At 39.8% G+C, this 22,350-nt stretch overlaps 1 protein-coding gene across 1 annotated transcript in view; it reads right to left on the bottom strand.

Annotated features, from left to right (window-relative positions):
* Positions 1-3,871: 3,871 nt before the first annotated feature.
* The window catches only part of FMO5 (flavin containing dimethylaniline monoxygenase 5), a 45,901-nt gene continuing 27,422 nt past the window's right edge, over positions 3,872-22,350 (bottom strand). The window contains 4 exon segments of the mRNA XM_023734849.1: positions 3,872-4,875; positions 9,466-9,538; positions 15,604-15,956; positions 19,237-19,436. Of these exon segments, the coding sequence (XP_023590617.1) occupies positions 4,839-4,875; positions 9,466-9,538; positions 15,604-15,956; positions 19,237-19,436 (663 nt within the window). The 3' untranslated portion in view covers positions 3,872-4,838.

Genomic DNA, 22,350 nt, shown 5'->3' with positions numbered 1-22,350 from the left:
CGTTTATTGATTGTAGATTTGTTTGTTTCATCCTGCTTTTTTGTTTTATTTGGTTATGTCTGGGCAGGCGGGCTGAGTGTTGTTTTCTTGTCTGTAGGCACGATACTTCTCACCACCTTGTCCAGGTGCGCAGGGCTGGTTGCTTAGCTATGGTACAGCAGGGCAGGTCCAGCGGAGGGGGAGGGGTGGGGATGGGTAGTTCGTGGCATGTACTGGGGCCTACAGGTGAGGCTGGGGGGCAGTGCAGGGTGGGGTCCGGTGATCAACACCTGTGCCACTTGGGGGTGCAGTGTTCAGCACGTGGTGTGGATAGGCAGAAGGGAAGGGGGAGGATGTGATATGTGGAGCTAAGTGGGTGTGGGAAGGAGGAGAAAGAAGAGAGAGAAACAGAAGCCAATAAATAAATAAACAGGTGCTGAGGGAGCCTGCTGTTGGAGTGACGTGGTCCCAGGGAAGCCATTTGCTGGTGACTTCTAGTCAGGTGATGTGGCACAGCCCATCAAGAAGGGGCAGAGATGGCATGCTGCTAGGTGGGTGAGAGAAAGGGAAGGAAGGGAGAGAGACGTAAGAAACTAAAAAAAAAAAAAAAAAAAGAAAAAAAAAAAAAAGGCACACACAGCCAGGTGGTCAGGAGAAAGTAAAGGAAGGAAGGTAGAGAGAAACAAGAAAATGAGGAAAAAGACTTTTTAAATGCCCCAAGGGAGCCCAGTGGCTTGGTGGCAGGGACTGGGGAAGCAGCTCCCCAGCCGAGTGGCACTGAACAGCCTGTCAAGAAGCAGAGATGGCACACAGCACCAGGTAGTCAAGAGAAAGGAAAGGAAGGAAGGTGAGAGAGAGAAGAAACCAAAAGAAGCCAAAAAAGTAACAACAAAAAAAATGGCACTGAAGGAGCCAGCTGGTGGGGGTGGGGCGTATCCAAGCGGCAAGGAGCCGGTGTTTCCCTGGCCGAGGGACTACAGCCTGCCGGAAAGTGATGGAGGCTGTGCAGAGGGAAGAAGTGTGGGGGGTGGAAAAGCGTGTATCCCTGGTTACTGGGTGCTCTCTCTCCTGCTGGGAGCTCTGTGAAGTTGCCTTCCTGTACTTCCTTTCTGCCATTCTTGGTGGCTGAGGGGTCCAAGATGGCGAATCCATGCCATGTTGGCTGGTAGGGGACCTCCACTCTGTACCTCCCCTTGTTCTCTGTTCTCTGCCAGTTTCTTATTCCATTCGGTGCTTGGCTGAGTTCTTTATCCCTTCATTTGACACTTAGGGTTCCAGGACTGACATTTCTATCTGTTTTACTTACTTTGCTCTGGAGGGACAGTGTGGTGCTTCTGTCTATAGCACCATGTTGGCCGAATTAAAAGCAGTTCTGGCTCCCGCTTTGGCAAGCATCAATCCGGGATGATTTGCAGAAATTTTGGCTAAACAATTCTTATAAACACTTTCATCCTTTTATTGTTTATAACTTTGGACTTTTGCCCAGTCTATTTTACTAGGAAACACCTTTGGAATAGCATCCAGAAGCTGCTTAGCTTTGGCTCTTGCCTCAACCAGCAATTCAGAGCCAGAGGCAGTGGCTTTTATACTTAAAGATTTTTTCTGGGTCTTTCTAATCAGCCTCTTTCATCCGTGAGCCTCTCTTAGCCCAACTAACATATTTATAATTGATATAAATCAAATAATCCAGGCTCATAGGTTTCAGTTAGGCTTTTTAATTCCTCTGTGAATTTCTGGGGATCCTCGAGGGGGTTAGGAAATTCTTTTATGATTGCGTGAAGTTCTACTTCAGACCAAGGAGAGAAAGTAACTTGGATAAGTTTGCTATCTTCCTCCAGTGGTTTTATTTTAAAAGGCATCTGATATTTGGGTTTAGAAACTGGAGCTATTTCTACTAGGTTAGAAATGGGAGCAAAAGATTAAAGGGTTCAGAGTTAATATCAGCATACAGAATGGAAGGTCAGGGTAGAAAGGCAGAGATGGGGAAGGGGTAGCCATAGCAGAAACAGCAGGGGGAAACAGCAGGGAGAGAAATTGTCAAGGAAGCCTTTGGCTCAGTTCCATTTAGAGAGCATTCCAAGGCTTTGTGTGCCTCCTTTAATTCCTTATTAGCTATTGTTAATTTAGAGACTGTATCTTTTAAAGAGGCCAGTGTAGACTCTTGTCGCTTACAAGTTTCTAAGTACCAATTAAAATATGCATACCATTGATTTTAATTTTAGATCCCTAAGATTCTAATTTACGGGGCAGAAAAACAAGCTTGTCCAAGCAGAAAACTCCCCATAATGGCCATTGATTCTCTAAACTGTCTTTGCTTAGGGTGTGCCAGAAAGACAAAACAAACACGATCCAGGCCCATAGGTCTTGATAATGGGCTGAGCTGATGTGCCTGGGTCACATCCGAAGCTCCCTTAGAGTTTGCACTACCTATCGGGACAGCAGTTTCAAAGTCAACAACTCAAGCACAAATTGAAAAATAAATCTTGGAGGGCTACTACGCAAAGCAGAGCTTGGAATCCAAGAGGGGCTTTACCTGACCTGGTACTAAGCTTGTTTCTGATGAAATCTGAGGGGGTCGCAAAGGCTTCAGCACCCTAAGGATCCCTTATGACACCAGAAATGTTGAATAATTTCTAAGAGTTGAAACAAAGTTACAACAATGCTAGAGATGTATTAGTCGATCATACAATTTATGAATTGGACAACATACAGCATGAGACTGGGTGTTGTGTTACACCTGAGATGAGGCAGGATGGGGTATTTATAGTCCAAGGAACACAGAAAGTTGGGGAAGCCCAAGGGCTTCACTGAATCTTCTGGATATTCATCAAAATGTCTCTTGAAATCCTTTCTTCCTCAGAATTGTGTTTGGCTAAGAAGACAACGATGCAGGTCTGAGGGGTCAGTGCTTGCCAAGGCCAGTTTGTCTGGAATGTAGAGCTATTCTAAGGGGGTTTGTTACACATAAACTTAAAAGAAACAAGCTAGCTATTATCTCTAAAGTTCAGGTTACTTATTATCTTAAACATTTGTCCTGTGAGACCAGGTAGCAGTCATGCTGTCCCAGACGTGGCATAAGTGACTCCATCTTGGTTTTAGCTTCCACAGACCAGAAGAACTAGATGGTACCCAGCTACCCCTACTGACCATTTTGATCAGGGCCACAATAGATGGACCCTGATAAAACAGGAGAAAAATGTGGAACAAAATTCAAATTCTTAAAAAGTCCAGACTTACTTGACTAGTTGGGCCTAGCAGACTCCCTGAGACTATAGTCCTGAGATATTCTTTAAACCTTGAACCAAAACTATCCCGAGTTCACCTTTTAGCAAAATAACTGATTGGCACACAAAATTAAGGGTAGTATCTGTGAGTATGGTACTCCATTAAAAATCCATCTATATGAGACCAAAAGGTCAACAATTACTCTAAAGCTAAGATGAGAAGATAAGGGGGCAGGGAAACTATAGAGTACTAAAAATGGAACAACCAGAATGCAGTTAAAGAGAATGCTGACACACTGAAAAATATAACTAATGTCACTGAACAATTTGTTTAGAAATTGTCAAATGGGAACGTAATTTGCTGTGTAAACTTTCACCAAAAACATAATATTATTTAAAATAATAATAAAAAGGAAACTGGAGTATTTATTGCTGATCAGTTACAAATTATAAAAGGATTGTTAATTTGACAAATTTACATGCTGAAAGGTGACAATGAAAAAGAAGTACCTGACCTTCAATTTACTTTTGAACTAAAGTAATCTCTAAATTAATAGATACTATGTCTATTTTAAGGTGCCCTGGTGGTGCAGTGGTTAAAGTGCTCGGCTGCTAACCAGAATGTCCGTGGTTTGAACCCACCAGCTGCTCCACCGGAGAAAGATGTGGCAGTCTGCTTCCATAGAGATTTATAGCGTTGGAAACCCTAAGGGGTCACTATGAGTCGGAATCGACTCGACTGCAGTGGCTTTGGTTTTTGGTATTTTTAGATCTATTTTAGTAGATAATAAATCTTCAGTATCATACAAGGATTACAGGAGGAAGAGGACCTAAAATGTAATAACAATTCTGTATTTCTCAAAAGGCATCTCCACAGGTAAATTAGGCCAAATGGCAGCCAAGTGTCCAATAGATACATGATTAAGAGAAAGTTGTAGTTCTCGTATTTCTGGTTCTCTTATGTATATTTATATTAGGAAACATTATAATTTCTTATGTTTTTCTTTCAGTTGTTCAAATTTATCCTGCTGTTAAGTACTAGGCAGCAATCCCAAAATTTATTAACATATTGCACAATAGATCTTGATGAATATACACCCGGCTGGTGCTTTTAGTACCTTTCTTCATGGAATTCAGTGTGTCTGACAGCTGACACTTAGGTAACTTCTTGGTGAGACAAGAACTACAAAACTTCTAAAAATGAGAAAACAGAATTGGCAGCAATGCTGGGACACAAACCCAAGTCCTTGCTTTCCATTTCGTTTGCTCTCTGTTTCAGAATTACACTGGATGATGTAAGAAAAATAAGCAGAATGCCCATACGCTTAGTTAATAACAACTCTAAATTAATACACGTCAAAATAATCAAAGCACAAAGAAATAACAGCATTTAGGGTGTATTCAAGCAGTTAATCTATATGCATACAGGGAGACCTCTCCTTTTGAAAAATATGAGGGCTCAGTGTAGATTAGTTACAAGCTTTTAAGAAGAAAAGCGAGGACTACGAAGTAGAAGATTAACCAGTTGGCGAAATTTAACATAATTGAATCATGCTCCTTTTCCTTCCTGGGGCTACCTGGTAGTCTTTGTGGCCTGGCCAGCTTCCATTCATTTGCGCAATAAAGAGATCTCAATTACTCCAGAAACTCCAAAGGTTTAGAATTATCTTCTCTGGAAACAAAGGTGAAAGCCAGGTTACTTTGGGTAAGGTTAAATTCTTTGCAAGGTAAATTTCAAGCGAGTTAATGGTTAACAGATGTCAAGAAGGAGGGTTTGCATTATTTTATGATCACTGTATCTCCACTGTGTCTCCTTTGTTTCTGTTTATCTGTTCTTAGGTATATTCTACATTTGTCAGTGACGTCTGTGAAATTTCCTATGCACTCAGAGGAATCTGTCGATCTGGGCCTCAGTTTCCTTTTTTTTTTTAACATACATAAATGACCTCTTTGAATATTCATTACTTATACTTCATTCAGGGAAAGGGATGAGGGCGGGAAAAGCAAGGGAGAAGGGAAGCAAATCAAATCATATTAGGCCACACTACAACAGTTGGCAGCTACTTATCATACTTCTTAAGGTTAAGTCTTCTTGGATCCTGAATATGGAAAATTAGAGTTCAAAACAGAAAGGACAGCTAATTTAAAATCCCAAGTTTCTCAACCAAGTTGAACCTATTGGCAGATGCTAGATGATTAGAATGACCTGTGAATGTAGAAAGTTGAAGGTAGTTTTTCTTCATTGAGAAATAAAGTTGTGTTGCTAGGGTAAACATCAGGTACACTAGGGAACGCAGGAGTCCCTGGGTGGTACAAAAGGTTAACGGGCTCAGCAGCTAACAGAAAAGTTGGAGGTTTGAGTCTATCCAGAGGCACCTGAGAAGAAAGGCCTGGTGATCTACTTCCAAATAATCAGCTATTGAAAACACTTCTACAGTTTTACTTTGATACACATGGGGTTGCCATGAGTTGGAGCTGACTCGGCAACTAGGAATTTGTGGTGGTGGTAGGGAACAGCAAATGAAACAGTGTCTGAAGTCTACCTCTTATTTCAGTTATATACAACTGCTATATGACTAAGGAGCCCTGGTGGCACAGTGGTTAAGAGCTTGGCTGCTAACCAAAAGGTCAGCAGTTCAAATCTAACAGCTGCTCCTTGGAAACCCTATGGGGTAGTTCTGCTCTATCCTATAGGGTTGCTATGAGTCAGATCAACCTGATGGCAATGGGCGTTTTGTTTTTTATATGACCATGATTTCTCATCTCTCAGGAAACATACATTTAGCTACAAGATTAAAAACAAACAAATCGAGTTTCTAATAGAAAACCAAATCCATTAGAAGCAGAGTTACATGGAGTCAGCCAGTTCTTACACAGATGCTGACTTATGCTCCCCACCACAGTATTTGATAACCAACAACAAACATTTATTAAGCACCTCCCATATGTCAAGAACTCTGCTAAGGACATATACGGTGACTAAAAGAGTCCCTGAGCTCACTGTCTAAGGATTACTGGAAGGAAAAAGTGATGGGTCTTGAGAGGAAGGGAGGTGGGTCAATCTGAATGAAAAACTGGGGATTTTATTATAGGGAAAAAGGAAAGAGGATTAATGCTATGGAAAGAAAAAGAAAAGTAGGATTTCTGTGCAATGTGACTGAGAATTTTTCAATTTCTTCAAGTTCTGAAGGTATTTAGAACTAGCTTCCCAGTGAAAGCAGGGGCAATGACAATGGGACAGCTGAAAATAGGCTATAATTATAGCAAAGAAAGCAACAGCCAGCATAACCTTGAACATTGTCACTGTTGAGGTCATACAGTTATTCCTTTCAACTACTCTTGTCATCATAGGCTTCCTGATACGATCTTCTGTAGTGAGAATAGCTTTTCGTGCTCCATCCCATTTTCCAGGGCCCTGTAGACGATAATGGATTGGAGTACAGGGTCCCAATAATAACTGTAATGCCATCTTGGGATCAGTGAAGGCCAAGGACAGCAGATTGGGCCCGACTCCCACCAGATCAGCAAGTTCTTCCATGGTATCTACATAGTCTCCCTGAATAGTATGGCATTGACTCTCCACATACCTAAAGCAGAGGAGATAGAAGCAATCACTTATTAACAGTTTAATAAACCACTCACTCAATCAGTACTTGCAGAGTGCTTGCTATTGACTCAATATTGGGCTAAGAGCTATGGAAAACAGAGAAAAAATATATTGTCTCTGTCCTCAATTAGCTTATAACCTAGTAGAGGAGATACACCTGATACACACGAAGCAGAGGGGAATGTAAGACTCTTGGTAGTTTTAGACTGCAAAATAGAAAGAGGGGGTAGTTAAAAGAGAACTATAATAGCTAGGGCCTTGAAGAATGTGGAAGATACACATATTCTGAGAACAAAGAGGAAAGTATTATATTTCAGGGGAACAGCAGAGGGAAGGAGTAAAGCAGGAATAAGTGTAGAACTGTTGTTAGTTGCCACTGAGTTCAGCTCCAACTCATGGTGACCTTGCGTATAACTGAACAAAATGTTGCCCATTCCTGCACCATCTTCATGATCATTGATATGTTTGAGCCCATTGTTGTGGCTATTGTGTCAATCCATCTCATGAAAGGTTTTCCCCATTTTCACCGATGCTTTGCTTTACCAATCATGATGTCCTTTTCTAGCGATTGGTCCTTCCTGATGGTAGGTCTAAAGTAAGCGAATCGAAGTCTCACCATCCTCACTTCTGTTTGTATTTCTTCTAAGACTGATAAGTATGATATGAGCAAGGAATATCTGTGGGCACTAGAAGAGGCATGTGTGGAAAGCAAGAATGAATATGGAGAGGCAGATCCAGTTACAGAGGACTCTGATGTTATCAGAAAGAGACAACCAACCACAAAAAATCTTCTCTAAATCACTGTAAGTGTGGGATTCTTAATTTTTTTTAATGAGGGCAGTGGTGGTGAGGTCTACGAAGCAAACTTCCCAGGGCTGAAGTTAACTTGGAATCCTGAGAGGAGGGGGGAAGATGATTTATCTCCAAAGAGGGAGTAGTCCTCCAGATGGAGCCATATGGAATGATTCCACCAAGTGCAGATTTGAACAGTAAAGAGGTCTCTTTAAGGGGGAAAAATGTGGTAACAGTGATGACTGTGATTACCTGTGCACAGGGAGTGGGATTTGGGGAGCTAAGTGGTGACTTTCATAGTTAGCTTTCTATAATGAAAATAAAGAATAGTGGGTCAGAAAGGCAATAAGAGAAAAGCCAAGTCAAGCTAATTGAGATTGGATAGGTTTACTAAAGGAATCAAAAAACAAGGATAGGAAAAAGATGATAGAAAATAAATTTGAGGGTAAAATTGGTTAAGATGGAATCCTAGATGGACCAATAGATGGCCAAGTAGGAATTTATTGAGATGGAACTAGAGTTTAGAAGAGAAGGTAAGACAAGAAAGAAATTGAGAGTCTTCATTTATAGATGTCATATTGGGTCAAGGGTTTGCAGGCATGCATTTATTTATCATATAATAGAGAGTAAAGAGCTGCATTACTCGTGAAAAGTTTCACAGGAAGTTCACTAGAACCTGCATTGCACAGTTATTATGAGGATTAAATAAGCTCATGGCTATAAAACACATCACAATGTGTGTACATAATGGACCCTCAATAAAGGTTAAATTATATCCTTGGGGACTGCTCACAGTCAGAAGGTGGTTAGACAAAAATAAATCAAATGAAATAAAGGAGGCAAGTTGAAATAGGATAATTTAGTGCCAGGAAAGCAAGAGAAAAAAGCACTGTATGAAGGAAGAAATGTTTAAAAATACCAAATAATAAAAAGAATGAAAATGAAGTTTGTCATGGATGACCTTCAAAAGAGTAGTTTAAGGAATAAAGATGGAAATTACAGTGTAAGGGGATTAAGAAGGAGCAAAGACTGAGAATTTAGAACATTTAATTTAGAATATTTAAGTTTGGCAGTGAAAGGAGAGAGGAAAATAGGAGAGGACCTGGAAAGGGTAACAAGGTTGAATAAAAACTTTCTTTCTCCCCCTTGCAGACAGAGGAGAGATTATTGATATAATCAATTGAAGAAAACCACCTCTTTGGGCCTGTAGTGATTGTGCCTCTCACTTTTCCACAAAAACTCAGTAATTTATCACTAACTCCCACTTTGTCCAAATAAAAATCATCTGGTGATTGAGTTCAAGTTCTGAAATTCAGATTGTGATTAATGTGTTCAGCCAAGTACTAAGCAGCTGGCTGATGTTATCCCCTTCCCCACTCATGTGGACTCTTCATTCCATGAGCCACTGTGACTGAATGTGCTGTCACATGATGACAGCCAGCCAAGTGGCCACTGCCGAACAGATTTGTAAATCTACCTACAGACTTGTAATTCGATCATAATTTTGTATCACTCTTTCATTAATTTCATATCAGTCTTTCTTTCTCTGGCAGCTCCACTAGCAAAATAATATATCTGATTTTCCCTCCACGTGCTCTTTCTACTACTCGACTTTTCTTTTAGGACCTAAACATAGAATTTTAAACACTCTTCCTAAGCGTCTCCTTTTTTTTCCCATATATATTCAAAGCACTGCTACTGCTGCTATTTCACCATAACATTATCACAAATTATTTCATTTTCTTTCAAAATATAACCTAAATCCTTAACTAACATAAGGAAGCTAAATATAGTATAGTACAGTGCTTTTATTAAGCGATAGGTGAAAAATTAACGACGTATCTACCTGGGAGAGTTTCTTACCTTTTTTCTATTTCCTCTTGAGCCTTAGATATTTCTGCCATTATTTCACTTTGTGAAGGCAATGTCTTTAGCCCTAAAGACAAAAGTTAAAATTTTACGTATACAATGACCTCACTGGGAACAATAATTCTGTTAAAAATTACTATGCTATGAAGAATTCAGTGAAATACAGGATAGTTTTTTGTACTCAAGGAGTTTACAATTCACTCTATTCTGTTCTATTCTACTTTGTCTTTGGAAGATATTTCCCCCACTCTGCCTTCCAACCAGTACCTGCCTCCTCCTTAACATAGTCTTTCAAGTGGGAAATAAAATATGGGCATGTGGAAATGATAAATGCCTTTAAAAATATATGAAAAATGAAGAACAAAGTAAAGGGCAGTGGGATGGGCAAACACATCTGCACTTGTAATAACACAGAGTATAGCACAAGAGAAGGAAGTAAAACTGAATTCTTAATCACATCTTATGCCTAAAGTCCTATGGAAGATAAGTCTCACCAACTAAACTTTTTTATTTGATGAGGTTGGAGTTTAAGGCCAAGAACAACTCATAATACCCAATCTTGACAGATAAATTTAATCACTGATACACAAACATTTCCAGCACTAGGAATTTAATACCAGAGACTTAGTCAGACAAAGAACAGTATTTAAGTCAATATAAACAATGCTGAGCTGAAACAATTAGCCTTATGCCTAGATTTCTAGGCATTTTTTCATGTAGAAAATTTTAGCCACATCCCAACCCTAAGGTGGTACTCCATAAAGCTCTATAACACAGAATTTCAGAATGGGAATATACCTTACCTAATATAAGCCTTCTCTCTACAAATATTCTAGTCAAGTGGTTATCTCATTACTGCTTAAACTTCTCTGGTGATGGAGATCTTATTACCCTCTGAGGAGATGTTGCTAGAACATGTGGCTGTGGAAGCTAAAAACAACATGGAGTCATTAAGCCCAGCTGGAAGAGCATGGCTGCTACCTGGTTTCACAGGGCAAAAGTTTAAGAGAATAAGTAACCTAACTCTTAGAAAGAGTAGTTAGCTTGTTTCTGTAGATTTGTGTGTTATCAACAGTTTCTGTTCTTTAATTCCTGCATTCCAGAAAAACAGATGCCTGGTTATATAAAAGCCTGCTTGGTAGGCTCTGACCTCCCCACTCAAGACCTGCATCGTTTGTTTTCTTAGCCAAACACAATTCTGAGGGAGAAAGAATTTCAAGAGATATTTTAATAAATATCCAAAAGACTCACTGAAACCGTTTGGACTTCCCTGGCTTTCTTTTTGCTTGGACTATAAATACCCCAAACAGCCTCATCTTAGGTACAATACCCAGTCACATGCTGTATGCTGTCCAACTCAAGAATTGTATGATTGACTAACACATCTCCAGCATTGTTTTAACTTTGTTTCGACTCTCAGAGATTATTCAACAAACATTATTATTATTTATAATCCTGGAGCCACAGAGTCTAATCTTAACAAATGACTACCCTTGAAACATTTGAAAACTGTCATAAACTCCTCTAAACATTCCCATTATCAGACTAAACAGTACTAGTTCCCAATGTAACAGGTTGTACATTCTCTGCCAGTCTGATTGCCTTTCTCTGGGCACACTCTACTAACTATCCTGGTACATTCCTCTAAAAATATGGGACTCAGAAATTCAACACTCAAGAAATAGCCTTCTGGGTTTTGCCATGTGTTTTTTCTCATTTTAGCCATGGGAGTTATTACTTATGTTCATAAATCAATGAGGAAACATTGACATGCTTCATTTGAGATTAATCACAGGTCTCTTGAGATGCTCAACGAACACACTGAGAGTTGATTTCCAAATTATTGCTCATAGTAAAACCATAAATCTTCCTTCTATTAACTAGAAACATTATGGAAGAGGAGGTAGTTCTAGGCTGTGAGAGCTAATTCACAAAAAAAAAAAAAAATTAAGAAAGAAAAATCTATAGATAGAGATATATACAATACCCTGTGGTGCAGTGCTCTCTAATTCATTAACACTGTTCTTGCAGTGTTTCCTTGTTTCGACACGTATTATTATTTCTCGACTCCCTCCCTCCCTATCTTGCTCCCCATCTTATATTCCCAGTTTAAATTAATGGCAGCAGCATCTGAGTAGATTCTGTTTTTCCTGTCATACCCAACATACATTCTGTCACCAAATCCTTTCCAATCTACCTGCTAAAGTTCATTTAAGTTTGTCTCCTATTCATTTAGATTGTCGTTACCTTAGTTTAATACCCTCATCATGTCTTAACTGTACTTTTACCATAGGCTTTTAACTGACCTATTCCCATTTCACACCTCTGACACATCTTCTGAATTGCAAATCTGATCTGACTTCTTATCTCCCAGTTAAAACCTTTCAGTGGTTCTCTATTGCCTACACTGAATGCAAACTTCTTGCAGGGCACCCAGGGATTTTCTTCATTTTGCCTCCAGGAATATCTCTAGCTTCATTTTCCTTAATTCTTATGTTACCTTCCAGCATTCTGGACTACTTATAGTTCCTGAAACTTGTTCTGTCATTTTTCTCTGACTTTGCATAAATATTATGGATTGTTTGTCTCCCTGTTATGGTCAGTATTTCCTTGTCCTTTTGCCAAACTCTTACTCATCCTTTAAGATGTAGCTGAGGATTGACCGATGAACTTCTCCAGTTCCTCTAGGGAGAACTAAACTAAACCAAACCAAACCCAACCCGTGGCTGTGGAGTCAATTCTGACTCAGAGTGACACTGTAGGACAGAGTAAAAGCCCTATAGGGTTTCCAAGGCTGTAAATCTTTATGGAAGCAGACTGCCAAATCTTTCTCCCGCAGGGCGGCTAGTGGGTTCCAACCGCTGACCTTTGGGTTGGCAGCCAAGCGCTTTAACCTCTGCACCACCAGGGCTCATCTCTAAGGAGAATTAGGTGCTTATTTCTCACTGCTACCAGAGCAGCACCTCTACATGGTTATTGGAGCACTTGTTTAGGATGTAGTAAATATCCGTTGAATGAATGAATACATTAAATGTCTGGTTACTTGTGTCTCTTCGTTGTTTGACTCTGAGCCCCATAACAAGGATTTGCATTTTGGTCATATTTTTATCTTCAGCATCTAGTGCAGGCCTTGGCACATACTAAGGGGTCAATACATGTTAGCTGAAGAATGGTGAAGTTCAGAGATTTCCCAAAGGTTCCAAGACCAGGCGGGAAGGAAGAGAGCCTGAATTATAACTGTAGTAGGACTTTCAGTTGGCTGTCAGGTGTAAGGAGGGTTGGATATGTGTAATCCTGACTTTCTCGAATCCTAACTTGCTCCTGCATATATTGGTGTAAAGATAATGTTACAAGAGAAGAGAGTTGTGGCTGTCATTCTGCTCTTCCAGTTCAGTCAAGTCTTTTAACATGACTGGAAATTGGCTAATGTATTTCATAAGCTGAAACCCTCAGAGAAGGAGTTTCTATTGTAGAGTTTACCTCAGAACTAAACTGGCATTTTATTGAACAGACATGTATTAGGACTGGGCAACGTTTTGTTCTGTTATAAAGTCACCACAAGTCAGAGCCAACTATATGGCAATGAACAACAATGCACTAGGCACTGGTCTGTGCTTGGTTTACAAAGGTGAATAAACACAATTTCTTTATTTAAAGAGTTTTCAATATGCTACAAGGGGTAGGAGGAAATATGTGTAGGCTTTCTTTATACAAATAATGAGTAAAAGAAGGACATACCAAGCAGAGAGAAACAGAAGCAAAGGCACAGAGGTGCAAGAGCCCATGTTGTGTTTGCCGATCAGTGGTTAAGTCATCCAGAGCATCTAGACTGTAGGATGTACAGTAAAGATTCGAGAAAGACAGGTCTGAAAGAGTAAGCTGTATCCAATTTGTGGAGGAACTTGAATAATATGCTAAGACATAATTATCCAGAGAGTTGATATAACTTGATTTGGTTTTCAAGGAAAGAAAGTTGCTGAAAGAAAGTAGAACACTTGCAAGGTTCTTGAGAGGACTGTATAAGAGGCAAAGAAAAAAGAAAATAAGGTTTCAGTTAAGACAAGGAAGTAGGTTCAGTGTTCTAGAAAAGGGTGGACTATTTTCTTGACAAGAGAACTATGGTTCCAGAGAACAGAGTAAGAAGGCAAAATGGGGCTTGGCAGAGGAAGGATAGGCCAGGGAAGAGAACAGGCTGAGTTGGGAAGGTATGAAAGAATGGGAGAAACTAGCTAACCTTGAGGTTTTAAAACTTGGCACAGTAAAGGTAGATTTCAAGGATGAGAAAGGCAAGAATTTGAAGGTAGAAAAGAAGGTCATGGACAGAACAAAAAGCTCAGGGTTCCTGTTGGAATTTTGGTAAAGTTATAGAGATTCTTCTGAAGATTCCTACCTTCCAGATGTTAGAAGAAAGCTAGAGGAATTCACACTAGGCTTCTGCTAGTATAGGAATCTGGGCTCTTGGCCAATTGTTTAGGTACATTTCCCCTAGGATCCCCTAATCTCACAGCAGTAATGCAGACTCTTCCAAATATTCATTTTCCCTGTTCCGTTCAACAGTTCACTTGGTCTTGGAAAAGAGTTCCAGTTATTTAAGGTATAGTAAGATACTGTGGCCTATTTTAATGCATCTTTATCCTCTTACTTAACTGACCCAGTTAAAAGATCCATTTAATATGACTAGAATTAAGCCAGTCTAATGGGTTATTTGCACTTGATTGGTAGTCCAGTACTCTCAAGGAGTACATAATCTACTAAATAGGGCTGGAAGGGACCTTAAAAGTCATCTGGTTTCCCCCTATTTTGAGGCTTGAATCTACTCCATACTTCCTTCCCAAATGTCCATCCAGCCATTTGGCATCCTTTTCCTATTTTGCTTGAATTCTTCACAATTTCAGAGGCAGCCTATTACATCTTGAAATGGGCACTGGCTGACAGAAAAAGAGGTGACATTTTATTGAGGTGACGTTGCGTATCCCTCAAGGTTTCACTTCTTGATTCTGGTTCTGTCCTTTAATGCTAAAGCTGCACTGAGCAAATCTCATCCTTCTTCCATGGGATATCCCTTGAAATATTTGAGGGGAACTCTCTCACGTCTCCACTGAATTTTATCTTCTCTAGGCAAAACATTTTCAAAGCCTTCAGTTGTACCTTAAAATGATGTTTTCAAATTCCTTAACCATTCTGGTCTCTCTTCTTTTAACGCACTCCAGTTTCACTTTTAAAACATCTTTGGGTGTTGTCTAACCAGCTTAGAGAACACAGTTGTTTAGGACTATAATTTTTTAATGATGCTAGATACCGCTGACTCATATTGAGACTACTATCCCAAACCCCAAAGTCTTTTTCTCATGTACTCCTAGCTACCAAAACTGAAAAAAGAGATATATGAGGAGAAAGTGAGAATTCGAGAGGTTTTAGTCTTCTATATTCTAGACTAGCCTCCAACCATGCCTTAATTGTCTGAAATCAAGTCACATCATTTCTATATTTAAATTTCTCTATCTGTAATGAAAAAAAAAAAGAAATTCTTTTGTTTCACAAATCTGTATCACTTGTCTAATAAAATCTAAGAATCCCTGGGTGGTGCAAATGTTTAACGTGCTTGGCTTCTAACCAAAAGGTTGCAGGTTAGAGTTCACCCAGTGTTGCCTTGGAAGAAAGGCATGGTGATCTACTTCTGAAAAATAAGCATTAAAGATTCTATGGAGCACAGTTCTACTTTGACACACATGAGGTCACTATGAGTTAGAGTCAACTCGATGGCAACTGGTTTTGGTCTAAAATCTGGATCGGAGATTCTAATCTGGAATGCACACTGAGGAGCATGTTTCTGAGAAGCATTTTTCTAAAAGTCTTATGCCCAGCCTCATCCCAGACTTAACCAAGTAAGCATCCCCAGAGATGGGGCCAAAACATGCCTACCTGGAAAAAATTTCCCAGGTGGTACTAATGTATGGCTATGGTTATAAATGACTACTTTAGATTCACTCAAAAATTAATTTTGGAGCACTAACTTTGTGCCAGGCACTGTTATAATTATACATACTGTCTCTAGCTATTTAAAAGCACGTGCATAAACAGAACTAAACACACCACCAAGTTACTGGGTAATCAACTTGCATGGTCACTTACCTTTAAATACTTGTGTGGCCCAGCGTCCTTGGAGCTCTGAAATGGGCATAATGTCTCCCAAGGGCTGGATCAGGCCTATAATTGCAAGAGTTGGCTTTTCCAGGTTAGGAGGGAAGACTTTTTTATACAGGGATATCTTGTTTTTGACCACTTTGACAGAGTCATCAAGAAAAGGAAAGGAAAAGCTGTAGCCTGTGGCAAAAATAACAGCATCAACGTCATCCTCTCTGGAGCCATCTTCAAATATGGCAGCTGTCTCTGTGAATTCCTTCACATCTCCTTTCACTTTCACCAAGCCAGAAATTATATGATTTGGCAGGTCATCATTTATTGTTGGATGTTGACTCAGAGCTCTGTGAGTTTTGATAAGGACCAAGAGAAGGAGAAAAGAGAGAGATCATTTAAGAGAACAAAAATCAGTACCATTGAAAGTAAAATTCTGCTTTGGCAGAGGTAGTTAAACAATATTCCAGTGATCACCCCTTTGGTGTATCCATGAAATTTTAGAAAGATCTAGTTTATATAAGCTGGGCACAGGTCAGTATCTGAGAGCAGAGGCTGGACCCTGGATGGCATTAAAAGGAAGAGTGTTGGAGGAATGAAGGAAAAAAGGGCCTTATTTGAGGAGTACATGTATAGTTTCTCAGGGAACAGTAATGTTCTCAGTGATATGATAAAGCTACAGGCCAATAGTTTCTATCCACATATCAATTAGTCAAGCAGAACTAGACTATCAGAATTCTGTTCAATCTCATTTCCAGTTGCAAAAGCCGAACAGCTAAATTTAGACCATCATTTTCCAAACTGTATAATAAATTACATGTGTATAGCAATCTACAGTTTATAAATTGCTTTTACACATATTATTTGACTCTCACACAAACCACATGAAGGAGGCAGGACAGGTGTCATCATCCACGTTTTATAGATGAGGAAACTGAGGCCTAGAGAAGTTGAGTGATTTTCCCAGGGTTACACAGCCTAGGATTTTAGAATTTATATCAAAATGGATTTCTATGAATTTCCTCAGGATACTTTAGGCCTGTTAAGTAGTATATCCTAGGGATACCATAGGAAAAGGATACCAAAAAATAAGGCAGAGTTTCCATTGTCTTGGATCTTTCTAAAAAGCAGTCTGAATCCTTGGATCCTAAGGTCCTAGACTTTCAGAATCCTCAGCCTATCACAACTGAACAGAGCTGGTCTAGCCTCAGGAACATGTTGTGTTTAAACAACTATTACTAGTTTGTTGCATTTAGTTGTACTTTAAATCTAAAACCTTTAGGCATAGATTCTGTTCTGCATCCCAACCTCATGATTTCATCTTTCTCTCCAAATCTACCCCTTTTCACTACTACCAGTACCACCATCCACATAGTTGCTCAAGCCACAAAACTGTGAGTGTTATATTTGAGTCATCAAGGCTTTTCTCTTTCTCCCCTTAACATCCACAGAGTAGTCTTATCTACTCCCCATCGATACTACCTTTGCTTCCAAAACCCATTGCTGTCGAGTTGATTCTGACTCATAGAGACTCTAGGACAGAGAACTGACCCACAGGGTTTCCAAGGAGCAGCTGGTGGATTTGAACTGCCGACCTTTTGGTTAGCAGCCGAGCTCTTAACCACTGCATCACCAGGGCTCCTACCTTGGCTTAGGTCCCCAGAATTTTTTTACCTGGACTATTAGAATTGTCTTTAGGGCCTCCTGCCCATTCCCCTCCAATCTATATCTTCCACACCATTTTCAAACTGGTTGTTCTAGAAATGTATTTATCATTATGTCACTCACCTGCTTAAAAAATTTCAATGACTTTGTAGTACCTTCACTCCATAATTTTTTATTGAGCATAACATATAAAGGTTTTCACATACCTGCCTGATGAGCCTGGAGATGATGTATTCTTCAACCACTCTTCCACCCGTGCCATATAGTCTAACCATACCCAACTATGTGCAGGTCTAGGAGCATAACACAATTTTTTTGCCACTCCGAGACTCTGTGCTTGTAATTGAGATGCTACTCTATTTGTTTGGCTATTTCCTATTACTCCATAAAGCCTCAATTTATTTTACAACCATCAAAGAAATAGATGCTAGAATAATTGTGCAGAAGGTTGTTGGTGAACCAAGTATCAAAGTATTACCCCACTGATGAATTTCAAAGTGAAAAATACCTTTACAGTGGAGAAAACTGGTGGATACAATCTTATCTAAGTGATCAAATTTAATATCACTAATATAGGATGAACTGACATCATGTACCTTCCTGAAGTGATCCACTGAGAAGGGCACATCACCTTGGTAGTATTTGTGCCAAAAATATTTAGCCTGAATATGATCATGTAGAAGCAACCATGCAAGTCCAAACTAAGAGACATTCTGCAAAACAATTGGTTTGGGATTCTTCAAAAAAGTTCATGTCAAAAACAAAACAAAAAAACCAGCTGGGGAATTGTTCCAGATTAAGAGACTAAAGAGATATGAAAACTAAATGCAAGTGATATTTGACAGGAACTTGGATTTTAAAAGAGCTATACAGAACATTATTAGTGCAACTGGAGAAATTTGAATATGGACAATATAACAGATAAAGATACTGAATCAATGTTAAATTTCCCAGATGTGATTAACTGTATTATGGTTATATAGGAGAATATCCAATAACTCTTTTCTTAGGTGATATATGCTGAAGTATTTTGGGTACAGTGTCTTAATGATTGCAACTTACTCTCAAATGGCTCAGAAAAAAATATTATGTATGTATGTATCTATCTTCGGAGAAAGAGAGAGAAAGCAAATATAGCAAAATGTTAACAATACATAAATCTAGGTAAAGGTTATATAGGTGTTCATTGTATTATTCTTGCCACTTTGTAGATTTGAACATTTCCAAAAAGAAAAAGTTGGGAGAAAAAAAATCATTTAAAATCAACCTTTAGAAATTCTTTCACTTAACTTGGCTATGTGAGGACCCTTCCTTTATACCCTCACAGCACTCCATATATTTCTATATTATACTTTGTTGTCTTTCTTCTCATTCAAGTATGTTAAGCTAACATCCATTTCTCGAGTCTGCCATTTACTAGTTGTGTGACCTTGGGCAAATTATGCAGCTTCTCTAAATACAAATAGTACCAACCTATATGGCTGTCGTGAAAATTAAATGAGATAATGAATGTAACTCATTTAGCACTGTGCTTGTCATACAGTAAGTCCTAAAAAGAGTAAGGTATTATTATTGGTATAAGTATTACTATTATCTTTTGTCTCTGTATTCTCATGCCCAATATAATGCCTGGCTCATAACAGGGGCTCAATGTTGGCTGGATGAATGAATGAATAAATGATATACTACCCTCTACTACCATTGTGTTGTTGTTGTTGGACATCATGTAAAAAGAACTGATAACCTGGGGAAATGAAAAAATGGTAAATGCCAAGAAGAATCACAGACCACAAACCTACAGGCCAGTAGATGTTGGACTTCTGTGGGGGACCAGGTAGGAATGATTTCAGATTCTGTGGATTTTCTTGATGTGTGGGTAGAGGTAGCTCTACTGTCAGCCTGTATGAACAGTCCTTATTCTTTCCCCTTGGCCATTACCTCCCCACTCCCACCCTGGGAACATACCTGTGTTTAGGCTTTAGGCCAAACATTTCATGGTCAAACCTTTGGTTCATCTTGTTTTCCAAAAGTGTATTTAACAATGATTGACTAACAATCTTCTTCTTAAAATAATTAAGTCTAGAAGAGAACAATACATCAAAAGGGTATCCATGATCCCCTACACGATTCAGGATCCAAGCCCCTCTCCTGGTGCTGAGGAAAACCTGGAACATAGGAAAAGAGTGTTTGCTTTTGCCACTCTCTGGCTTATAAACCTTCCAAAACACACCATTTTCTTCAGCATTAATTTCAAACTCATAACTGAGTTTGAGATTAATCCCTGAAAAAAAATTTTTTTTTTTTAATTTCCTCTATTTTTCTTCCCAAACACTATGCCTACAATTAAACCGGTGCTGTCACTGTCCCAGGGTATGTCTCACTCTGTTCTACCACTGCATTTCTGTTTAATGCCATTACATCTATCTGGAAAGCCCTCTTTCCTCTTAATTCTCCATATCCCATTCATGCTCAAGATCCAGGTCAAGCCAGTCTTCTCCATCCATGAAGACTTCACTGACCATTCTGGCCTCCAACTTTATCTCCATATGCTGAACTTCTCTAGCAGTTACACCTGTATAACTCATTTAAAACCGTGGAGTGGTAAAGCTGCACACAACTGGAGATCATTTAATCCAAAATCCTCAATCTTTTTTGTCTTTGACATTGTCTATATTACTACAAACCTACTGCCATTGAGTTGATTCTGACTCACAGCAACCCTACAGGACAGAGTAGAACCACCCCATAGGATTTCCTAGGCTGTAAATCTTTACAAAGCAGACTGCCACATCTTTTTCCTGCAGAGCAGCTGGTGAGTTGGAACCGCTGACATTTTGGTTAGCAGCTGAGTGCTTTAACCACTGTGCCACCAGGGCTCCTTATATTACTACAGCAAACTATTATTTATCCTTTATATTGATATTAAACTTGTTATGCTTTGATTTTCTGTTTCTCCAAACATATTTTCTCAAGAGTGGGAGGTATATCCTACACATCTTTTAATCTCCCCAGCATATCATCACTTCCATTTATTCAGAATTATGACCCATAAGTCACTGTGGTAGGCCCTTTAACTATATCGTTATTTAATCAACATAACAACCTCTTGAGGAAGGTTGTATCTCCATTTTACAGATGAGAGGCATGGAGAGAATGAATAACTTGCCTGAGATCAAACAGCTAATAAGTTTCAGAGCTGAAGTTCCAACCTAGGTCTGACTGACTGCAAAGCTTGTGCCTATGAAACGTTCCATTGATCACTTAGTGAAAAAAATTAAGATTGTTAGTAGAACAACAGGAAGCTAGTCAGTCTTTCTGTGTTCTCTGATGGCTAAGGTCTATCTTCAGGGCAGATAAAAGTTTGATATTCCCTGAGGTCAGTTACCTGGCAAAAGTACCACTTTCTCTATTTTACAAAGCTCTCTGGAAATACCTTCCAGAGTTGAAAGGTATTTAAGTACATTGCTTCACAGTCTTTTGTGGAGGCGCTGATGTAGAAAGATAAACTGTCTACAGAGGGATAAACCCTTACTTCACACATACATTCTCATTGATCATATAAGCTCTATCATAATTAAGCACTTTTACATGTAGAGTTGAAAGGGCATGCATATGCTTTTTAGGAATTAAATGATTTTGTGTGCTGAGTATATAACTTCTGATGAGTAATGTAAGTGCTCAGAACTTCATTAAAAATGTTCCCTGTTTATGAAATAGTGACAGTAATACATAATCACAGGGAAGTTGTGAGAATTAAATAATATGTTTATAAAAAGTGTGCCACGGGGTTCTGGCAAAATGGCACTCTAGGCAGAAGCACCACGCCGTCCCTCCATAGCAAAGATCTGAAAAACTAAGCTGAACAGAGAATACAACAATCCTGAAACCCTAAAACATCAAATGAAGAGATGAAGAACTCAGCCAAGCACCAAATGGAGTGAGAAAACACAGAGAACGGAGAGCGAAGAGAGATTCATGCAGAGGTCCCCCACCAGCTAACGCAGCGTGGATCTGCCATCTTGGACTCCTATCGGAGACCAGCAAATGGGGTATGAGAAAGCAGCCTCACGGAGAGTCCAGCGGGAGACAAAACAACCGGTAATTTGCAATATACGCTTTCCCACCCCCCACACTTCTTCACCCCGACTCGGCCTCCTCTGCTTCCTGCGGCCACAGTCTCTTGACCGGGAAACACTGGCTGCTTGGATTCCACACTCCCAAACAGGCAGCTCTCAGAGTGCCATTTGTTGGCTGCTGGTGTTGCTTTTTTCCGCTTCTTTTGATTTCTTCCTTGCCTCTTGCCACCACCCCCTCCTTTTGCTTGAGTACCTCTACCCGTGCGCCATCTTTGCTTCTTCCTGAGGGGCTGCAGAGCACTAGTAATTTGTGATATACGCTTTCCCACTCTCTACCCTTCTTCACCCACACTCGGCCCCCTCTGCTTCCCAAGGACACAGTCTCTCGTCCAGAAACACCAGTCCGCACTAGCTGGCTCTCTGAGTGCCATTTGTTGGCTGCTAGTGTTGCTTTTTTTCTGCTTCTTTTGATATCTTCCTTGCCTCTCGCCACCACCCCTCCTTTCGCTCGAGTACCTGGTTCCGTGCGCCATCTTTGCTTCTTCCTGAGGGGCTGCGGAGCTCCGTTCGAGTGTGGACCTGCTTCCCGGTCTGGGCTGCTGCACTGGTGGGATCCCGGGGCTTTTGTTTGTTTTGAACTGTTTGTTTTCTTTTCCTTTTCTTGAGTTGGGAGCCCTTACTGGCCAGGTGGAGCTGCATGGCAAGGTGACTCCCCCTCGGCTTCCACAGACATGCAGAAGAATCCCTGAGGGCATTGCTTTTTTTGTTGTTTTTTTTTCTTTTTTTGGGGGGGGGCCTTTCTTGTTCCATTTTTTTTAAATTTGTTTTGTTTTCTTTTCCCTTTTTTTTCCCTTTTTGTCTTTCTTCATTGCTCAGTTTCTCGTCTCTCTATATCTTCCTTCTCTTTATGTTCCCTGAATACCTGGCATTGTATACCTCTACGCCTTCTAGCCAGGCTGTACTGCAACACCTGAGAGCAACTTCCCCAGACCTCATAGCTGCA

The sequence above is a fragment of the Trichechus manatus genome, unplaced genomic scaffold, assembly GCF_000243295.1.
Source record: "Trichechus manatus latirostris isolate Lorelei unplaced genomic scaffold, TriManLat1.0 scaffold00073, whole genome shotgun sequence".
NCBI lineage: Eukaryota > Metazoa > Chordata > Mammalia > Sirenia > Trichechidae > Trichechus > Trichechus manatus.
Note: the sequence above shows the minus strand (reverse complement) of the source record. Positions and strands in the feature narration are given on the sequence as shown.